This window comes from Cyprinodon tularosa, unplaced genomic scaffold (assembly GCF_016077235.1).
Source record: "Cyprinodon tularosa strain WSP-4 unplaced genomic scaffold, ASM1607723v1 ctg28, whole genome shotgun sequence".
Classification (NCBI taxonomy): Eukaryota; Metazoa; Chordata; class Actinopteri; order Cyprinodontiformes; family Cyprinodontidae; genus Cyprinodon; species Cyprinodon tularosa.
The window spans coordinates 794,367-816,592 of record NW_024038985.1 but is presented as its reverse complement, the minus strand read 5'-3'; the positions used below and the strand labels follow the sequence as shown (position 1 = coordinate 816,592).

Here is a 22,226-nt window from a genome sequence, read left to right as displayed (position 1 = left end):
CTTCTAAGGAAGGTTTCCAGATGGATATGCGGAGCAAATCCATCTGGCGGAGTCAGGTTACTGCAATACAGAAGTATAGGAGAATTCGGGGCGCATCTCTGGTGTGCCCCGAGTTGACAGGAAGTGTCTTTGCTAACCACCTCCCACCACAGCGCAGTTTTTTGGCGGTCGATTGATAGGTCGAGTTGCGGGAGTTGGAGACGCACTGGAGGGAGAGAGAGCCTACGCTCACACTGCAGCCCAAATGCGATTTTTTTTTTACCCATATGCGACCTGGATCTGATCTTTTCATGACAATCTAAACAAGACAGATCCTATTTTTTCCAATTCCACCAAGGCCACTTGGCTATATGGTCCTTAATCTGAAATGTATCTGATCGTTTTAAATGCGACCTGTGTCTGAACGGCCTGGTAGCATTCATCCGACCTGAACGCCATTAATACCCGACAAAGGTCACTATCCTGCGTCTTGCTATGAAGAAGCGGCAAGAAAAACAAACACCATGGCAGACAAAGATGCGGAGAGCAGTATCTATGTTTAACCATCTTGAAAAGATTGTGTTTTTATGGTTAGGAAAGATCGCTAGATCCACTCCGGTACTACCATCCATGTTTACTTCCGTAAACACGCAGCACACTTCTTTTTGACGTCATTGCGTCCTCTACTGCGCATGTGGTACAATTGCGTTGTATGACTACAGTTCACGCAGGAGATCATATTCAAGTCGCATATATTTGGAAATGTGAACAGCAACGCAAAAAAATATCGGATTTCACAAAAAAATCGGAATTGAGCATCAAGGGCTGCAGTGTGAAAGTAGCCCGAGAGAGAGAGAGACAAATGGTGCAACGAACGTCCTTTTCCAGGACCTGGTTTAGCTACAAGGCTAGGCTAGCTGCATGCAGCGAGGCTAAAGCTTTATTCTGCTTTCCCTGCCTCCTTTTTTAAAGTCAGGATCTGACCCAGCGTGGATAAAGACAGCTAGGTCTGATTTAAAGCTCTTTTTAGAAAAAGCAAAGAAGAATGAACAACCTGGAATTCACATGGAAAATAATGCAATAGTCTACTTTTTCTAGGTGTTTGGTAATTTGAATAGCTGCTCCTAAATAAACACATTCTCAGAAAATAGTTTTTATATATTAAACAATATAAAGTTGAGCAAAAGCTTCTCCACTATTAAACTGGTACATTAGTTTTTTAGGCTTGTGACACCATATTGGACCATGGAAAACACAGATTTACCTTCACTAAGCCTCAGAAGGGCAAGATTTATGTGCAAAAATAAAACCTGTTCATGAAATTATGTTTTGTTTTTATCAAGTGTTTTTATAATGTTTTTTATTGTTGGCAATCATATAAATATTCTAATATAACTTAGCATACGTTTTCAACATTGAAGTCTATTTAGTAATTATTAGGGATGGGACGATTTATGAAAACCGTCCGAACCGTTCGGTTCGACTGTCTCGGTTCGGTTCGCGTGTGTTTCGTTCGGTTCATGTGTGCAAGCATTGTGCAACACGTTTTGTTTATGCTAACAGCAACACGACCAACATGTCATGCTAACCCCGAAATCCCACATACTCCGTCAGCAACCCCCGCTCCGCCCCGCTGCGCTCCAGACCGGCTGCTCAAAGCAAAGCCTACAGCCTCCACTGTGGCTCCCGTCCGCTCCGCTCTGAGTTCCTTAGAGATGGTAGAGAGCATGCGCCAGATGATTAAATTCAAAGCAGCAAAACATGCGGAAATGATCCAGTTTTTATTCCAAAAAAATCTAAAAATTTCCATAAATTTTTATGGGATTTCGGTGTAACAATCAACATACACCGAATCGAACCGAACCAAGAACCGTGACCACAAAACCGTGAATCGAACCGAACCGTGGATTTTGTGAATCGTTCCACCCCTAGTAATTATCTCTTGGAGGTTAAACTGGTTTCAGACAGAAGGGGTTATATACAAATATAAAACTTTGATTTTTATTAGTAAAGCCTTTAGAAAGCATGCACCTTTTTCCAAAAACTTTGTATTTGTTTTGTCACAAAAAACAGCAATAAAATGTGACAAAGCTCTACATAAATACATTTTAACGATGATATGCACTGGAAAAACGATCTGGAAAAAAGGTACAAATGTCTTAAATTAAGTGTATTTACCCTTAATTTGAGTAGGTAAATGAGGTAGTTTGGCAATGGAATGTGTATTTTTACTCTTAAAATAAGATAATTAGATAAAATGCACTTGAAATAAGACAATGCAATTGTTTTTTTCTTATTTTAAGTGTCATTTGTCTTGTTCCATTGGCAAAATGTCTCTTTTACCTCCTCAATCCAAGAAAAAATGCACTTATTTTAACAAAAAATGACTTATCTAGATTTCGATTTTTTTTTCCACAGTGAAGGTTAGATTGAAAGATACTCATGGAATCAAACTTACACAACTTTGAAGTTGTAATGGCTGTCCACCCCTCCAACATCCCACATGATTATTTTGTTGTCATAGGAGCCCGCTGCAAGAAAAAAAAAAAAAACAGGCGTATGGGACATAAAAAAAAGGGATGCGTTAAAGAAGGATACTAAAAGTTAGAAAGCTTTCCAAATGTAGGAAAGCATAAAAACTGTGATCTGAATGCTAAATATCTGATAAACTGGGAGGAAAACCTCAAAATAATCTTCATATTTATAAACTATAAGAGTCATTGTAAATAATATTGAGAGATTAGGCTTAAATTCAATAAAAGAACAGGGGAAGCAATGATTTATGGTGCCGTTTATCTAAGACGAAGACAAGGTTGATGTTTAATCCATGCTGAATGTTGAACACAGGCAGCTTGGATAATCATTTCCATTTCTACATGTTGTTATAACCTTCACATTTAATCTAAAAAAAGAAAATAAAAATAGAGCAAAAGAAAAGAGGGCCTGAACGTTTCTTTTTATCCCTGTTTGGTTAGAGATAACATATCAGAGGAAACTCACTGAAGAGGAAGTTTCCCTGTCGGTGGTTAAAGCGGAGAACGGACAGAGACTTCCGGCTGGCTCTGAACTCGCCGTACGCCACGTTGTTCCTGGGGTGGATCAGTTTGACGAGTCCTCTCTTCCCGCCGGCGGCAAGAATGCTGCAGGCCTGAGATGGAGCGCTGCCTCCTCTGGACATCAACACGGTGGACCAGGCCAGGGAGAAGAACTCCTGTCGGGTGGAGCAACAACCAGCATGTTTAACGCCACACGCTCAGAAGTCTGTATAGAAGCATCTTAGGTATTAATCTAAAATGTATTTTGGGTTTTAAAGATTTGTTTCTATTATTTATTCAATTTCTTTTGAATTCTTAACCCTGGAATATACTTCATATTACTTGCAAGACTTAAACTTTAACGGAAACTATTTAAAGCTAATATTAAACTACCGGTAAGCATTTTCAAAAACTAAAAATTAAACTAGCTATGCTAAAACTAATTAAACCTTGGTCACTTCCTGTCCTGGAAGCACCTCCTGATGAAGACCAAATGCCCTTTAGGAAATACTCAGTATGTAAAGAACTTATTTCTATCCTTAATTATGAAATCCTACTAAACCTCCTAGATTATCCAGGGTTCCTACAGCATAAGGCGAGTTCAATTCAAGACTTTTTAAGACTTTTTAATGCCACTTGAAATAAAAATTTAAGACCAAATTTACAAGAAACACAAGAAAAACCTGCTTGCGACAACTTAACCCAGAGGTTTATTTATTGTTTCAAATTCTGAAAAGCTTCCCATACAGGAAGAAAGCTAAAAACACACAAATTACATATATTTGAACAATTATTTAACTGAATTCACAAACTTTGTTTAAGCAGGGAACAAAACAAATCAGTTTTAAAGCCCCAACATAACCAGTGCTAAGTCTTTTTTGCAGCTATTTTTCTTTGTATGGTTTTCTTATTATGTTCGATTTGGTGATAAGTGGAGGCGTTGCAGAGACAAGGGTGGAACTAAACTGAGAAATACCGGCTGTTTCTCTGTAACTCCATTTTGACGCTTTGTGTTTCGTGCTTCGCATGTGCGACTCCACTGCCTTAATTCCCATCGTTCTGAGCTTGAATGACTTCTTGCACTAAATCCACTGAGCCTCATGTATGTTCCCTGGTTTTAGCCGTGGAGAAAACTCTTGGCTGGAGACAATTTTGGTTACATTTACACTTGCTCATATTTTCCAGACAAAAAGTTAATGGCGCATCTCCCAAATGTCCCGGCTGCAACAACGCTTTATTGGTTCCGCTATCGGGACGGAACCAATAATGGCGAGTCGTTTTTTTTTTTTTTTTTATGAAAAAAAAAGAAAATGTCAATTTTAACGTTTTATTTAGATTACAAAAATAAATCGTAATAAAAATAATCCTATTTATGATGTTTTAAAAATTAAGACCTACGAAAGACTGATTTAAGACATTTTAATACCAATTAAGGCCTTCATTTTATTTTGAAGAATTCAATACCTTTTAAGACTTTTTAAGGACCCGTGGGAACCCTGACCTTGAGCAGACTATTCAGGTTGAAAAACCTTCTCCAGCAGAGATAATAGAAGGATTTGGTCAAACATTACATTTAGGAGGCAGTCCTGTTTTTCCACATTTGTTTTAGATCGTTTTTTTCATTAATAAATTGAATCATCATCTACAAATTTCTCTTTGGCTGGAAATGAAATAAAATTGGCCTGATCATCTGAAAAAAACAAAAAAACATAAGAATTTTAAGTGTGATCACATTTTCACTGTATTGTGGATAAAATGTACCTCTCCTGGAACTTTGTACTTCTTCATCACCATCCCCATTTCACAGTCAATCACACAGACAGAGTCTCCTCCACACGTTGCTACCAAGCGGTTCCCTCCTGCTAAAATAGAAAAAAAAAAAACTTAAGTTCAATCCGCCCCTAAAGAGATTAAAACGATGCACATAATTCTTTTTTTCTCAATATTTTAATCTTTCAGGCTGTTTTCTCCTGATCTGGTACCATTAGATTCTGAGAGCGGCTGGAAGGCGCAGGCCCAAAGCTGAGTGGAGAAGTCCTCTGAGCTGTCCTGTTTACTGTGGCACTGCAGAACGTGCAGCGGCTTCAGAGATACTGGCTGCAGGTGGATGGAAAGAGCATGACAGAAAAAAACAATATTAGAGAGAGACATGACAGACAAGAATAAAAAAATGCTGTAAACGGTACAAAACATAAAGCTGCAAGTTACAAATTACATCCAAACGGTATCTTCTCAATAAAATTAACACCAAGAGAAAAAAGTTAGGTTAACTATCTTTGTATATAGAGCTTTTTTATTCAACAGTAATGAAATAAGCAGCAAAGAGGCCAAATAATGACCTAGTCAAGGATATAAAATCTGATATTCACTGACACCGTTTATCCAAACAGTCCATTCCACCTCCAGCTAAAGACTGAAGTTTGTTGGTGTAACAGGATGGAAAGAGAAGGAGTGTCAATACTTTAAAGCCACTCTAAACGTTCCTATTCTTTCATTCTTTTTTAAGCTTTAACTTTACCCAGAAAAACCAACAGAACCTCATGCAGGTGTCATCGATGTAAGAGTCAAACATAACCTGTCAGACCAGAATACCAATAGTCAATACGCACGAGCAAGACATCAGATTCCCGTTTATTCCTTATTTTTTGTATAAAAAATATACTATAAACTACCTCGAAGGGCATTTACCACTTTAGTCATGTGCAAAAAAACAAAACAATGTAAGGTCAGATCGCTATACGCTTCAAAAACATGAAAAAAGAAAGTAATAGAAATGTTTTTATTTTTTGTGCATGACTAAAGGGATACGCGCCCGTTGAGGTAGTTTAAAGTGTATTTGATCTGATCTGACAGAACACTGGACATACACCGCACGATTTTTTGCCCTTTTCGGGCCGATTTTCCAGCCGTGGGTGAATTTTTCAATCTTTCAGCCAGATTGTGGCTCATGTAGTGTACAGGGGGTAACGAGGGGCGTCTCTCACGACCACCTCTGATCAGGAATCGAGAGGTCGGGATGAAAATCAAACATGTTAGAAATTCAGTCGGCCGTCGTAAGGTGGTTGTGGGCAAATCGCTCAGTGCGCAAAGAAGCATTCTTCTTCTTCCTCTTAGACGAAAACCCAGAATCATGGCGGGGGTGCGAGTGAAATGGCGTTCTTTCTGTAAAATTGGTTCGGTTCACGGTTTTGTGGTCACGGTTTTCGGTTTGGTTCGGTATATGTTGATTTTTAGACCAAAATCCCATAAAAATTAATGAAAAAATCAAAAAAAATTAATGGATTGTAATTATTTTTAATGATCCGCGGAAACCTTGGATCATTTCCGCATGTTTTGCTGCTTTGAATTTAATCATCTGGCGCATGCTCTCTACGATCTCCAAGGAACTCAGAGCGGAGCGGACGGGAGCCACAGTGGAGGCTGTAGGCTTTGATTTGTGCAGCCGGTCTGGAGCGCTGACGGAGTATGTGGGATTTCGGGGTTAGCATGACATGTTGGTCGTGTTGCTGTTAGCATGCTTGCACACTGTTGCACTTTTATCCACAACTTTCTTTCCGCCGTCATCGTAGGTCACTCTAAATGCAAAGTGGTCCCATACAGCAGACCTATAAAGTGCTGCTGGCGCGTCTTCCAACTCCTGTTCTTTCCCACTTGCCATACCCACACAATTCTCCACAACAACTGATTTTTTTCTGCTACATCCGGCTACGCTGCTTCGCTTCTTCTTCTTGTTTACTACTGGTGGTTGGCTTTGGTCGCAGTACTGCCACCTTCTGCTCTGGAGTGTAAACGCTTCACCTATGAGAAAAAGGAGCAGCGCATGAACCGAACGCAACACACGCGAACCGAACCGAGACAGTCGAACCGAACGGTTCAGACGGTTTTTATAAACCGTTCCATCCCTAGTCCATAGTAGCCACGTTTGCTCAGCCATGTCTTTGCCCAAATACGTTGTCACCTTTTCTTTTTAGGGATTTCAGCACTAAATTGCACAAATCACCAAGGCAGCGAGTTTCACTCTAGTTTGCTTCATATTCCTCTTCTACTTGTTTGGCTTCTGGATAGATGAGTCTGAGCAGCGCCATCTCACTCCGGAGCTGAGTCCGACGCCATTTTTAGACGTACAATGTTAGCAGGTGGATCGCATCAGAGCGTCGGGTCGCACGGTGTGAGAACAAACATCGTGAGCTGTGAACTTTTAAACCCTGCGGTTTCGTCGGGAAGCGAAATGAAGCAGCACACGCGTGTTCGCTGCTTCTGCTGCTTGCGGTCTGAACAAAGCATTAGTGTTTAAACATTTAATTGCGGTGAAACAGGTTTTACAACTGAATATCAACTGCTTATCATTAAATAGAGATAAAAACCCATCCTCATACAGAAATAAAGGCTCTTCTTCACAGAACAGGAAGTAACTGTCCTCATCAATTCTTAGACTCTATGAATGCTGTTAATATATTAATGGAAAAAGTGGAGCATCCCAGTTTTTATATTACCTGTGTTTTGATAGAAGCTTTTATGATGGGCAGCACATGTGCATTTCTGTGCAGCTGTGCAGCCTTCGCATCCTTTCTGCTGCGGTTTTCTTTCTGTTCCTCTTCTAGTCGACCTTTGGCACTCTTTTTGGGCGTCTCTGTCCTCGTCTGTCCCTTGGAGGGGGTAGAGGGAGCGTTGTTTGGCTTCCGGGGGCTCATCCTGATCTGGGGTTCCTTCTGCGGTGTAAGGCGCAGGCTGGATTTGCGAGGACTGCTTTTGGCTGGTGAATCGTGAAGGTCGCCGCGCAGCTTTTTGCGTGGCGTCAGACTCATGGTGGCATCCGATGCTGGGTCAGTTTGTTTCCTCTTGGAAGGTGTAGATAAAGTCTAAGGTAAAGCATCACAATGTTTAAGGCTAAATATTAAGCCAGCCATATCGGATAAAGTAAATGTGTTAATGTAACTGAAGAAACCTCACAGCGTCCTCTTTATCCTCCGTCTGGTTTTTGTCATCAGAATCCTCCTTTGGTTCCATCAGAGAGCGCAGATACTCCTTCGCAAGAATTTCCACCTAACAATCACAGCGTTACTATAAGCAATTAAAATTAAAAAGACTAAAATAAAATAGAATGTGAGTAGATTCCAGATCTTACCCTCCACCTGGTGAAATCAGAGACAGAACTGGGGCCAAATTTAACTTGCTGACGAGCGGCGCTCACAAAGCTCTTCTCCAACGAGGACATTTTCTCAGCAGAGATGGGATCCGGGAGGCTGAAGCTCCTCTCCCAAACTGCAATCATCTAAAAAAAGAAAAACCACACTGGAAAAAACAGAAATTCTAGAAAAGTCTTTTTTTTTTCTTAAAATAAGTGCATTTGCTCTTGGATTGAGGAGGTAAAAGAGACATTTTGCCAATGGAACAAGACAATTTACATTTAAAATAGGAAAACACAATTGCCTTCTCTTATTTCAAGTGCATATTATCTAATTCTCTTATTTTAAGAGTAAAAATACTGATTCCATTGGCAAACTGTCTCAATAACCTACTCAAATTAAGGGTAAATATACTTAATTTAAGACATTTTACTTATTTCTAGATCGTTTTTCTAGTGCAAGACCAGCTTAACGACAAGAGCTACCACACTGGAAAAAATCTAAATCTAAATAAGTCATTTCTTTCTTAAAATAAGTAAATTTGTTCATGAATTGAGGAGGTAAAAGAGACATTTTGCCAATGGAACAAGACAATTTACATTTAAAATAAGAAAACATAATTGCATTGTCTCATTCCGAGTGCATATTATCTAGAGTAGAAATACTCAAACTATCTCATTTACCTACTCAAATTAAGGGCAAATACATCCATCAACACCTACTTTGCTCTCATAAATTTTTTTATGACAACGAAGAACAACTTCAATGTTAGTGTGGACATTGCAGCAAGGCTGTTCAGAAAAGGAATGTAAGATGATTGCAAAGCAAAATGCCAGTGTAACACCAATTTAAAAAAATGCTAATGAAAAACAATCCACTGGTCTTTATTTCCAAGTTTGAAGACGTTTCTCTTCCCATCCAGGAAGCTTTTTCAATTCAAAATGTCAGAAATAGAGTTGAGTTCGATGTTTTATACAGAAGCCCAACAAAGCCTTGTTTTTGTTTTGAAAACATTCAAATGCCAAACAAGGCTTGGAAAACATGGCTTGCAAATGCAGAACATGCAAAGAATGCAGGCTTTGTTGGGCTACTGTATAAAACCTCAAACTCAACGCTATTTCTTCACCAGCATATCTGTAACACCAATCAGCCACTAAACGAATACAATAATTGCACCTTGTTGTTTGACCAATGTTTAGATTCCACTGTTGACAGTCTTATTAAAGCTTAGAACCTGGTGCAAGCTTGTAAAAATTCTGAGTTTGATTCTAGCAGCAATGTACGTCTCAAAACCAGAGAACGAGAAGCCATCATGCCCTAGCCAACCAGCAGTCCTGATTTTACTCATTTGGATCCCAAGCTGAGCAGATTATTAAAAAGGAGCAAAGTACCAATACTGGATGGAAAACGTTGAGTTAAGTAGGTATTATCTAGCAAATGGTTAGAAACTCGGAAAGAAAAAGACAGAAAACCAGATCGAGAACTGCATGTAAGGAGAAAAGTGGTGACCCTTCACAGGGGGGATTGCCTCCTGGAATTACTTCAACAACAGAAACTGCAGTTCCAGAATCCAAGGAAATCTACTTTGAAATGGCGCAAAAAAATTCAAATAAAGGTTTTGGAAGGAGCTCTTTAAAGTAATTACTTTTTAACAAAGTCCTGTATTTAGTCCAGTGAGTTTTCTTCACTAATAAAGCTTATAGTTAGAGTGGCTCAGGTTATCCTGTGCTATCTCTATAGTTATGCTGCTATAGGCTTAGACTGCTGGAGGACATAGGGACCCTTTTTCATCCTTCTGCTTCCTTACATCTGTATTCTCCCATTCTGCAGTATTTGTTAGTTCAGCCTCTAACTATTCTTTCTCTGCTTTTTCCATCATAGTAGTTTCATCTGATACGTTACTGTTTGGCTTTGACTCCATCCTGGAGTGAAATATCAGCTGCGATTAATGTCTCTGTTGACAGATAATAGAACTGGGCCTGTTTTTCTTTTTTGTCCTGCTTCTCTCCAAGTCATAACTATGGGCTCAGATTAGGCTGGCTAACTCTAGATCTCTTAGACCCCCTTGACATTAAAACTTGCGCAAAGGTTAACAGTTATCACTTAAATTTTCTAACATAGAAAGTATGTATAGATCAGTGCTTCCACGTTCCTTTTGAATGTCTGCTTCAGTCTCCTTGAACCCTAGTTGCCCTCGGCAGATGGTCGCTCACACCGAACCTGATTCAGCTGGAGGTTTCTTCCTGTTAGAAGGGAGTTTTTCTCTCCACTATTGCAACAAGCATGCTCAGTGTAAGCGATTGCTGTGGAAGCCATGCAATCACCTGGATTTCATTAGATGAAAAACTTTAAACCAATCTGACTGTACGATCTGGTTGAATTATCTCAGTAAAGTGTCTTGAGATGACAGGCTGTGATTTGGCAATATAGAAATAAACACAATTGATCAAATAAAATCATGATTTAAAAATATGCAACTAAGGCAATAAACTAAACAAAAAAAATCTTAATTCTAATTTATATAAATGACTATACCTAAACTGTGTTTGCATAGGTGTATAAATGCATGAAGCATTTTTAAAGATTTCAATTTACGTTGTAAAATACGCACATGGATATTATATGAACTGATAACCAGAGGGATTGCTGCAAAGGAAGTCACATGATACTCTCGCCTGGATTCAAGTGAGAATAGCACTAATTCAATTACAGAATTAAAATGTACAGAAATAAGGAAACAGCTGAAATAAGTGTGTTATGGTGGAATATCAACGCAAACAAGGACTTAAGATTTTCAGTCACTGAAAAGCAGATAGCAGATATTCAACAGGTGGAGATTCTATTTCTGTCAACCATGATTATCATTTTCTCCAGTTTATTACAGTCTAACCCGGCGGTTTTCAAAGTGTGAGGCGCGGTGCGAGGGAAAAAATAAATATGGATTTAGGACAAAGTTGGAACTGTGGGGTGCGCGTGTGCAGCGCGGATCAGTGGAAATGTTTCCCACCTTAGAGGTGGGAGTTTTTACAGCAGGCTGTCTGCGTGCATTTGGAGGGGATGCGCGAGCAGTTTGGAGAGTATTTTGGAGAGGAGACAATGGCAAACCAGTGGGTGAGAAACCCATTTTCCTTCCCCGTGACACTCAAAGATGGACTTTCAGCAGGAGAGGAAGAGGCTCTGGCTGAGCTGTGCTGTGACATGGACTTGAAACAGAGGATGCGTGACGTGTCACTTGCGCACTTTTGGCTGTCAGTAGGGACTGAATTTCCACAGCTCTCAATGAAGATCTGATCAAAATGTTTTTGTTAAGATGTGAAAACACTGTTAGTATCTCAAACATTGAACTCAGAATCTCAGATGTAATGTTTGTTTGAGAAAACGGTTGAAAAGTGAGTTTGGGGTTGTTGTTATCATTCGGAAAATGAAAAAAGGGCGTATTTGCCATACAAAGGCCCCGAGAAAATAATTAAAATGGGAGGAAATGTTTTCGAATGTTCATGTGTTAAATTTCATTCAGATAAAGTTTAAGTTTAAAAGATGAGATGGTTCTAAAATAAAAGCAATTACAAGGTGTTTTGTAATGGCATTTGTATATTTGTAATGGCATAGTGCTCCCTGGAGGGGGGCTCACCCTTTCATACTTTGACCTAACTCCATTAACAAAGCGTCGGTTTCATACCCTGCTCCTCAGGTTGTCGCTGTAGACATATCTCACATGGTTGGCCGTGGTCGTCACGTCTTTGCTGTTGTAAATCCTCAGATTGGGCAGCAACACAAACAACTTGTAATTATCACTCACCTAAAAAAACAAAAAAAAATCATTTATATTCAAGCTGCCACAACAAAAGCACCCATTTTATTTCTTTCCATTTAAATGGGAAACATTTCATTGATATCTTATTGCAGCAGCGTAATCTCACAATGAAAATCTAAGCAGTTATTTAAGATGAGTTGGGGAAAGCATCTATGAATTAAGGATTGGATCTCTTAGGCAAGCCTGAAAATAGATCTCCTTAACCCTTTAAAGCCCGATCCAAGAATAAAACAAAACAGAAAATTACTTTTTTTTTGGTTTGAAGTCCTTATTTGCCTTTTTAACAAAATATGTAAAAAGAAAAAACAGAAATACATTTTTTATATTAATAATTTATTACTATGCGATAAGTCAAGATAATTTTTTGTGTAGTCTTCTACTGGCTGTTATCAGGTATATCTGATTGTGTACAATAGGATTTTGAGCAAAGTTTTTACCATTAAATTATGCAAAAGGTGTCAGGCGCAAAACATTTCAGCAACCGTATGTATCACATATGATACATTTGGCATTAAAGGGTTAAAGTAAGAGAATTCATTCAAATTCCTTCTACGTTATTCTGCAGAATCATAGATGCATCTCTACCCTAAACTGTTGATTTTTATTTAAATTAGGGATTGAAAAATATAAAAAAAAAAAAGGAACCAATTCTCTTTCAGGCTAATTAGAGAGAGTATTGACTATTTCATGCTGCACATTTTTTTATATGCTCAATCATTTCTAACCTTCCAATCTCTGATGTATCACATTACTTAAAAACTAAGATTTTTTTCCTGAACAAAATAAAAAAATGTTACATTTATTTTTAAATGTTTACATGGTGACGCTCATTGACCCCATGTTTCTTCTAGGAATACAGCTTCAATCGCTCGTTAAGCATCTGGTTGTTTATTTTAAGGTGAAAATGGCAGCTTGTGTTGATTTTGGGATTATGGAGACCTGATCGCCTCAGAGCAAATATTGCAAAGGATCAGCTCTGTTATCTGTTTTATTCCAGACTCATCGCAGCGTAGGAAGGCCTTCTCTGTCCACCAGTAGAAATAGACACTCCTACATTTTTAACTACAAGGCAACATTCAGTCTCCTGCATTCCCACGTCTGTAATTTGATCACACAGAGACGTTTTGACTAATTTCCTTCAACTGATCAGTTTGTGACAGCCTGCTTTCACATTCTGAAAGCAATATGCAACTCATTTTGAAAAAATTAATAGCGTGACTTTAAGTTAGCTATTAGCAGTGCACACAGTTAGATTTTTTTTGTTTTTGAGTTGCCAGTTTCCTTTATATCTGCTGTTTTAGGGCAGCAATCAGCTCCAGCTTTCTTCAAAATTGATCACTGCAGGCTAATCAGCCGGTGGAAAGAAAAATTTGTTTATTGATCGTTTAGATATTCTTTGTTTTGGATACTTTTGTAAATTTGTTCAATTTAAAAAGTATTTAGTGTCTGGCCATTATCTGTTTAATTAAGTTGATTTGTTTCTTAGTTTTTTAGTCAGTTATCCCCCTTATGTGTCAACAGTGGTCTGATCAATAGTGATGGGAATAGAAAACCGGTTCCTGTTCAGATCCGATTCCATGGCACTGGTTGGCTAGCCTCGTGAGACCATCGTGATCTCGCGAGCTTTCAAGGTTTCACTCGCTAATCAGTCTGGAGACTCTCCGTTAAAGAAAATTTGGAGCCGTTCACCAAACGAACGTCCAATCAGCGTTGGCTTTGAGGCGGGTTGAGGTGTGACGCAACGAGAAGCGCGACAGTTCAGTCTAAAGAACATGGCGGCTTCAGCCGATGAAACTTGCGTTAGTGTGGCTATCAAGCAAGTTTTATCGGAATTACAGAGTATTTCTTCACTGAAAGAAGAGCAAAACACTGCTCTGGAGGCTTTTCTCAGAGGAAAAGATGTTTTTGCTCTTCTCCCGACTGGTTTCGGCAAGAGTTTGATCTATCAATTGGCTCCTCTTCGTCGTCGCTCTGTTAGCACGTCTTCGTTGATCTGATCTGATTGGTTTATTTGGCCCGTCTATCACCAACATAGGCCAATCAGCTAACCAGTATTTTCGCCCCTTCCCAACATTACTTCAACGGAAGGTTTCCAGATGGATATGCAGAGCAAATCCAGCTGCCGGAGTCAGGTTACCGGTTGGCAGCTTGCTTAACAGTTCTAGGCGGCACCAGAGCCACTCTGAGCAGCACCACTTACCTTACGTTTTTTTTACGCAAACAGTATTTAATAAGCAAGTAGGACGTGACCAGGCGTAAGTCTAGAAGAACAAAAAAAATGGCGCCCCATCGGGTAAAGCGATCAAAAGTTTGGCTTCATTTTAAGGAAGAGAAAGATGGCAACAAGGCGCTTTGCAATTACAGCCGCTGGAGGAAACGCATCCAACATGCAGAAACACCTGCGCACACAACATGGCATACATTTAACAAATGCCGTGTTTTTGATGAAGAAGCTAAAATTACGACCATCATGGAAGGCAACTCTGGTGGTTAGTAGCTAGTTTTATATCACTGGCTGAGCTTTCTAGTAAATCATATGCATTTCTGGAAATAAACCAGGTCCCCTACAGACCACCAGGGCAGCCGAGAAAACCTTTGTTCAACCTGAAATGACTCATTTAATCATCCAAAACGTTATGGAACACATTAATTAACTGAAAAATGTTGCATAGTGTGCCTTTAATTTCCGCTAAGAGTTCCTTAGGGTATGCAAAATAGGCAAGAATTTCCCAAAATGAAGTGGATGTTAACTAAACTAAAACAAGGCTTTGTTGGTCTACTGTATAAAACCTCAAACTCAATGCTGTTTCTGACATTTTGAATTGAAAAAGCTTCCTGGATGGGAAGCTTGGAAACAAAGTCAGAGGATTGTTTTTTTTTTTGGATTTCCTCCAACTGCACCCCAAAGCAGTAACTAATGCAAATTTGAATATTTTATCACTTTTTACTGTGAGTTACATTAAAGAACCAAACAGGATCCATTAAGTTGACAGTCCTCTGCACTAAAAGCCTGGTCCTCACAGTGATATAAAGGTTGTCCTCCATCTTGAGCTCCTCCAGACCCCTCAGGGAGCCCAGGGTGGTGACGTCTTCCATCTGATTGTCGCTCAGGTCCAGGCACCGCAGCGCAGGCAGCTCCAAACACTTTGGGAACTCCTGCAGCCTGTTTCCAGACAGATCGCAGCGCTCCAGGGACTTCAGACGGGAAAGCAGTTTCACAGGGAGGTCCTCAAGCTTCAGCCCCATCTTAGATAGACTGAGAAGAAAATTTAGACTCAACAATCTATATCTATTTTAATGGATACTTTCCTCAAACATTTACTGAAACTGTGATAATAAATTGTTGTTTTTTTCTCTATTCCACCTCTTGGTCCTTTTGCATTTTAGCAGTTTTTATCCAGTCTTTTATTGAGAGAAAGGAGAGGCCTCAGTCAACTTGGATAAATTTTTTTTTTAACGGTCATCTACTATATGCGTGTGTGTGTGTGTGTGTGTGTGTGGCCATGTCTTTAATACCTGGTGGGGACAATTTCCTAGGAATATGCTACATTTTGGGGACTCATAGGTACTTGTGGGAACCAACAACTGGTCCCCATAAGGAAAGTTTCTCTTCTTGGGGTGGGGGTTAGGTTTAGGACGACGGTGTGAATTGAGTTTAGGTTAGGTTTAGGGATAGGTATGTGTCGGTAATGGTTAGGGTTAGGGCAAGGGTCATGGTTAGGCCATATAAATTAGTGGGAAATGAATGGAAGTCAATGGAAGGTCCCCACAAGGATATTGTGACACAAGATGTGTGTGTGTGTGTGTGTGGGTGTGTGAGCCCTGAAAGTTGAAGTCAGGAATCTAAAAGGCCTCCTTAAAGAGGTACACACACATAAACAACCTTCTCCGTTTCCTGTTTTGACATATCAATCTGTTTTCTCAAATAATACAAATATATTTAAATGAGCTATTTTGAATGATGTTTAAAAATATAAATTAGTGGGAAATAAAAGCCCACCTGAATCATTGAAGGTTTGAGTGAGAGTAAAATCTAAAAGTCCATCTGAGGCCTATTAATTTTAAATCTGTTTAGGCATATTGATGCCAATAATCAATATTGTAATATTAGGAGAATGAAGTCATCATAACACAGAAAGAAAGCTTGTAGCTCCGCCCAGCAGATGACGGCCGACCAGCTCCACCAATCAGCAACCAGAGTCCACTTTGACCTCCTGCCCAGTTTGATGCTGCTGCTAAAAGATTTCCTGATTAGTCAAACCGATGCTAAAGCATAACTTCACATGATGCTCCACATTCCTCATTTTAGGGAAGAAAGGGCTTGTTGTTAGAATTCTCCTAAAATACAACTTTATTCTCGTAATTTTCTGAATTCATTCTCATAATGTTACAACTTTATTCTCGTAATTTTATGACTATTCACTTTGTGACTTTATTCTCGCAATTTTTTTGACTTTATTCTCGGAAATTTCTGACTTTACTCCCGTAATTTTTTAACTATTCTCTTTCCGAATTTATTGCTCGTAATTTTTTAACTATTATCTTTGTGACTTTGTTCTCTTAATTTTCTGACTTTATTCTCGTAATTTCCTGATTTTATTCTCGCAATGTTACGACTTTATTCTCGTTATTTTCTTACTTTATTCTCTTAATTTTTTAACTATTATCTTTGTGACTTTGTTCTCTTAATCTTCTGACTTTATTCTCATAATGTTACGACTTTATTCTTATGATTTTATGACTATTCACATTGTGACTTTATTCTCGTAAGGTTACGACATAATTCTCGCAATGTTACGACTTTATTCTCGTAATTTTCTGACTTTATTCTCATAACTTTCTGACTTTATTCTCATAATTTTCTGACTTTATTCTCATAACTTTCTGACTTTATTCTCATAATTTTCTGACTATTCTCTTTGTGACTTTATTCTCCTAACTTTACGACATTTTATTCTCCTAACTTTACGACATTTTATTCTTCTAACTTTACGACATTTTATTCTCCTAACTTTACTACATTTTATTCTTTTAACTTTATGACATTTTATTCTCCTAATTTTCTGACTTTATTCTCGTAATTTTCTGACTATTCTCTTTGTGACTTTATTCTCCTAACTTTACAACATTTTATTGTCCTAACTTTACGACATTTTATTCTCCTAACTTTACGACATTTTATTCTCCTAATTTTGTGACTTTATTCTCCTAATTTTCTGACTTTATTCTCGTAATGTTACGACTTTATTCTTATGATTTTATGACTATTCACATTGTGACTTTATTCTCGTAATGTTATGACATAATTCTCGCAATGTTACGACTTTATTCTCGTAATTTTCTGACTTTATTCTCATAACTTTCTAAATTTATTCTCATAACTTTCTGACTTTATTCTTATAATTTTCTGACTATTTTCTTTGTGACTTTATTCTCCTAACTTTACGATATTTTATTCTCCTAACTTTACGACATTTTATTCTCCTAATTTTGTGACTTTATTCTCCTAATTTTCTGACTTTATTCTCGTAATGTTGCAACTTTATTCTTGTAATTTTCTGACTTTATTCTCGTAATTTTCTGACTATTCTCTGTGACTTTATTCTCCTAACTTTATGACATTTTATTCTCCTAATTTTATGACTTTATTCTCGTAATGTTACGACACGAAATATGAAGAAAAAATCTGTAGCCTGGCCCTAACACTCTGCCGTAATCTGGGAACATTTGAAAAATGATATTAGCTGTTTTCCAGCTGCTGGATGAAGGCTGCTCTCCCTGATCTCCTGTGAAAACTTATTGGGGAAGACAACATGTTATTGAACAGACCTGTAGACAACGGAGTCCTGCACAGCACCAACTGCAGGGTTACTGATCATCATGCCACTATAACAGCACAGAGAATTCACCAATACTGATATGACCCGATACGATATCAGAAGGAATTATACATGCTTTTATTACCTATTTTGTATTGTAGAATTTTAGAAAATGTTTGATCAAGTGTAAGTTACTGAAAGAGAGAAAAAACGTCAACAATAAGGTATGAGAATCCATGTAATATTGACCATTAGGTTACAGAAACTTAAGCAGAAGCAGAGTTTCTATCAGTCTGACAGTATTGAAACTTTTAGATGCAGGCATATATACTCCTATAATAGTTTCTTGGCCAATCAGACCGATATTCGATATTATTATAAGTCCGATATAAATAATCGGACTGGGCTATTAAATACATTTGAATTAAATGATTCAGTACAGAATTCACTTCATTGTGTTTTCTGTGGCAACAAAAGATTTTTTAATTTCCAACCCAGGTGACGAGGCACCATTTCTCTCACCTCTGTGAGGAGAACGGCTCAGCGGCAGAACATAAAGGACAAACATTAAAGAGAATGGCTTCTTCTTGCAGAGGTGTGAAAGCAATCAGCCCCCCAGCGGTCGGCCACTTACTTTCCTCCCTCCCCCAGAAGAAAACCAACACATACATTGTCTGTTCCCTGAAAGTAACTACCACTGTATTTCACTGCTTTTACAAAATGGAAAATAAAAAATGTCAAGAAAAAAAAGTAGGCAAAGACTTTCTAGAAGAACCGGACAGATGAAAATAAAGATTAATTAAGAACTATCACCCCCGTAAAAAAATAACACTATTCAAGACTTACTTTAGAGTTTTGATTTGTTCCAGCTTGTTGGTTTTCGGGGAGCCTTTCCCCAATAAAAGCTTCTCTGTTATTTTCTCCATGGCTCTCCTGCAGGATAAGTAGATTTTAGAAACCAAAAATCGGCTGCTTTGAAATTAATAAGCATCAAATTTACAAATAATTCCTGCATGAACATTCATATTCCTTCATTTCTTTCTCCTACCCTATCTTTCTCTTCATTGGCTTCCTGTTAAATCCAGAATAGAATTTAAAATCCTCCTTCTCACATATAAAGCCTTAAATGGCCAAGCTCCATCTGATATCAGAGATCTGATTGTTCCTTATGTTCCTAACAGAGCACTTCGCTCTCAATCTGCAGGTTTACTAGTGGTTCCTAGAATTTCTAAAAGTAGAATGGGAGGCAGATCTTTTAGTTCTCGGGCTCCTCTCCTGTGGAACCAACTACCAGTTTTAGTCCGTGAGGCAGACACCCTGTCTACTTTTAAGGCTAGGCTTAAAACTTTCCTTTTTGATAAAGCTTCTAGTTAGAGTGGCTCAGGTTATTCTGAGCTATCTCTATAGTTCTGCTGCTATAGGCTTAGACTGCTGGAGGACATAGGGACCCCTTTTTCATCATTCTGCTTCATTCTATCTCTATTCTCCCACTCTGCAGAATCTGTTAGTTCAATCTCTAACGTTCTGCTCTCTCTGCTTTTTCTCATAGTAGCTTCATCTGGTCTGTTCCTGTTTGGCTGTGACTCCATCCTGGAGAGAAATATCAGCTGTGCTGATGCCATCGACACCTTTGTTCCTAGATGTTGGAGATCTGCCTTATTTTTCCTGTGTGGTCCTGTTTCTCTGACTGTGACTAGGTAACTGGATGTGCTCTCTTCATCCTCTGACATCGGAGCTGGCTCAGAGCTCCTCTGCCTGGCTGTGTGTTTCCTGGACGGGGCCGCCTGTGGAGCTAGTTTACAGCTGCTTTTTTTATTTCTGTTTCTGTCTCCTTGAACCCCAGTCGGCCTCAGCAGATGGCCACTCACACTGAACCTGGTTCTGCTGGAGGTTTCTTCCTGTTAAAAGGGTGTTTTTCCTCTCCACTGTCGCTACAAGCATGCTTAGTGTGAGGGATTGCCTTAAAGTCCATGCAATCCACTGGTTTTCCTTCGATAGAAAACTTTGAATCAATTTGACTGGATTATCTGGTGAACTCAAGTGTCTTGAGATGACATGATGTGAATTGGCGCAATAGAAATAAACTGAATTTAATTGCCTAAAGAGGAGGGGATACAAGATTTCTAAATTTATTCATTAAAAAAAAACTGGGAAACGATTTGATTAGCAATAAATCCCCTTCAAGAGGTCATACACTCTGTTCAAAATGTATAAATATGGATTAATTAAATCTTTCAAACTGAATGAGGCTAACTGTAAAAGATGAAAATATATTAATTCAAAATATCCGATTTAGTGATTACTTCAATTATAGTTTTAGAAAGAAAAAGCATTAATTCTGCAACACAAAATAGCTGACAAACATCTGACAATAATAAGTCGCTTTTTAAAGTTTAATGGGAAAATGTGTGCTGCTGCTACACAGCAACAAAAAAGAGACCATAGATCTAAAACCATCAGACTAATGGTACCATAACACCTCCATCCACTTTGATCTATGCTTTAATTGGAATAGAGGGATAACACCAATAAAGGAATGATTAAAAACCTAAAATTTAACCTGTAAGTCTTGAGTTAAAGCATATATTTTACTTCGTTGGAAGCAAAGTTTGCTGAAACTCATACTAACTTCACATACATATGGCGAGTAAATAAACCTACAGTTGTGCTTCATGCTGTTACCGTTTAGTAACATCTGAGTTCCTTATTTTTCAATTATTTCAAATATTTATGAAAATATTTACTTACAAACTCTGGACACGGCTTCGACGAACAACCCACTACGGAAGTGGAATTTTCCCGGGGCAGAGCGTCTACATCCGGTGGGCGTGGCCACGAAGGACATTCTAATCCCTCAGTTTTGACTGTAAGGAGCAGCAGAAACAATTGTGCCGTTGGTAAATAAAGGTTAGCTTATTTTGTTTCAAAACTATTTGTGCATTGCAAGTGTGAATTTGAAACAGTAGAGTCTAAGTTTTGTATTTGTAGAAAGAAAATAAAATTCACAAGTACAATTTTTTTACACCCGTTAAAATTTTAAAGTACAAGTACTATAAAGTACTATAAAGTAGTATTATTTTTACAAGTTGCGCATCAAATACCTCTTATATTCTCAGTTTTTTCTCCAAATGGTTCAGACCTATTGTTGCAAAACTATTAGTGCACTGTAACTTTGGTGTTTTGTAAAAAAATAAAAATTAATGTTAGATATTGTTTTATATTAATGTTTTTATGTATTTATTATTTTTTTCAAGGCTGCACTTTAAAAATTTTAAACTTTTAAAAAAAGCTGTTCTACAGCTTACATTTTTATAAAATGACAAAATGTCATTTTTACAAAATGACAAATAAATCTAAGTCTATGTCTAAGTAATTGTATTTTTTTTCATCTGTGACAATTACAAAATAAAGTTACACCTTTCACGTTCAAGTACAAGTACGCAAATTGTGTTCTGTGAGTTGCACATCAAAAACGTCTTCCGTTCAGTTTTTCTATGGTTGATCTAAAACAAATAGTGCAAAACAAATTCAAAAACTTGTATTCAAATCTTTAAAAGAATTTTTTTTTCCTTCACACAAATACAAATCAATGAATACAACTGCATGTATCTGCTGATGTGAGTCACAAATTCAACTTAACTTTTTTTAACGCCTTCATTTTAACTTTTGACTTAGACTGTAGCTCTCTGTATAACTTCAAATTCACACTTACAATGCCCAAATAGTTTTAAAACTAAATAACCTTCATATTAGTAGCATGGTTGCCTTGCAAAAGGACTTCAAACATGATAGGTGTGTGTATAACTGAGTTTTAAGTATTCAAAAGTGTCTCACAAAATAAATGTGGACACACTGCTGTAAAAGAAAAAAAGTAATTTCATTTAATTAATTTTGACTAGACCAGGCAGATCCGCGGCTGCTTGTGATAAAAAAAATAAATAAAAAAATAAAAATAAAGAGCTCATATGCTATCTATATTACCCCTCTTGATTCCCTGGAAATCTTATTCTTGACCTTTTCCAAAACTATGCATATCATTGTGTGAAGTTTTTGGATTAATAATATTTTATAGGATTCTTTTAGAGCATTGTTTTGTTTAAGACAATATAGAAGATTTCAAGGTACCCCAATTTAATCATAACTTTTTTAACTTTATTAATTGTTAATTATTTTCAATGCGTTCCTCATTTTATTCGTCTATTTTCTGTTAACTCTTGCATGAAACCAATTTAGAAGAAAACATAGAACTTGGAATTTAGAGGGGTATTAATTTTAGTTATTATCATTTCTGTTTATTTTAATTCATATTGCTGATTTTGCACAGTTTCTACCTTAGTCAGTTAAATAACATGGTGCTGTCATTTTGCACATCTCTGTTGCTCCTATTTTCTAATATCCATTACTGTAAAAATGCCAATAGCTGCATATTGGTTATTCATTCTCCAGCTGCACA

General features: G+C 37.8%; 1 protein-coding gene across 1 annotated transcript in view; it reads right to left on the bottom strand.

Annotated features, from left to right (window-relative positions):
* The window catches only part of lrwd1 (leucine-rich repeats and WD repeat domain containing 1), a 33,068-nt gene extending 12,487 nt beyond the window's left edge, over nucleotides 1-20,581 (bottom strand). Inside the window, exons 1-11 of the mRNA XM_038290350.1 lie at nucleotides 20,522-20,581; nucleotides 18,620-18,706; nucleotides 14,976-15,210; nucleotides 11,820-11,939; nucleotides 8,140-8,286; nucleotides 7,965-8,057; nucleotides 7,508-7,873; nucleotides 4,997-5,111; nucleotides 4,776-4,876; nucleotides 2,980-3,190; nucleotides 2,438-2,510 (exon numbers count right to left, since the gene is read on the bottom strand). Coding sequence (XP_038146278.1) covers nucleotides 2,438-2,510; nucleotides 2,980-3,190; nucleotides 4,776-4,876; nucleotides 4,997-5,111; nucleotides 7,508-7,873; nucleotides 7,965-8,057; nucleotides 8,140-8,286; nucleotides 11,820-11,939; nucleotides 14,976-15,210; nucleotides 18,620-18,699 — 1,541 coding nt within the window. The 5' untranslated portion in view covers nucleotides 18,700-18,706; nucleotides 20,522-20,581. The remainder of the gene's footprint in view (nucleotides 1-2,437; nucleotides 2,511-2,979; nucleotides 3,191-4,775; nucleotides 4,877-4,996; nucleotides 5,112-7,507; nucleotides 7,874-7,964; nucleotides 8,058-8,139; nucleotides 8,287-11,819; nucleotides 11,940-14,975; nucleotides 15,211-18,619; nucleotides 18,707-20,521) is intronic.
* Between the last annotated feature and the right edge of the window lie 1,645 nt (nucleotides 20,582-22,226).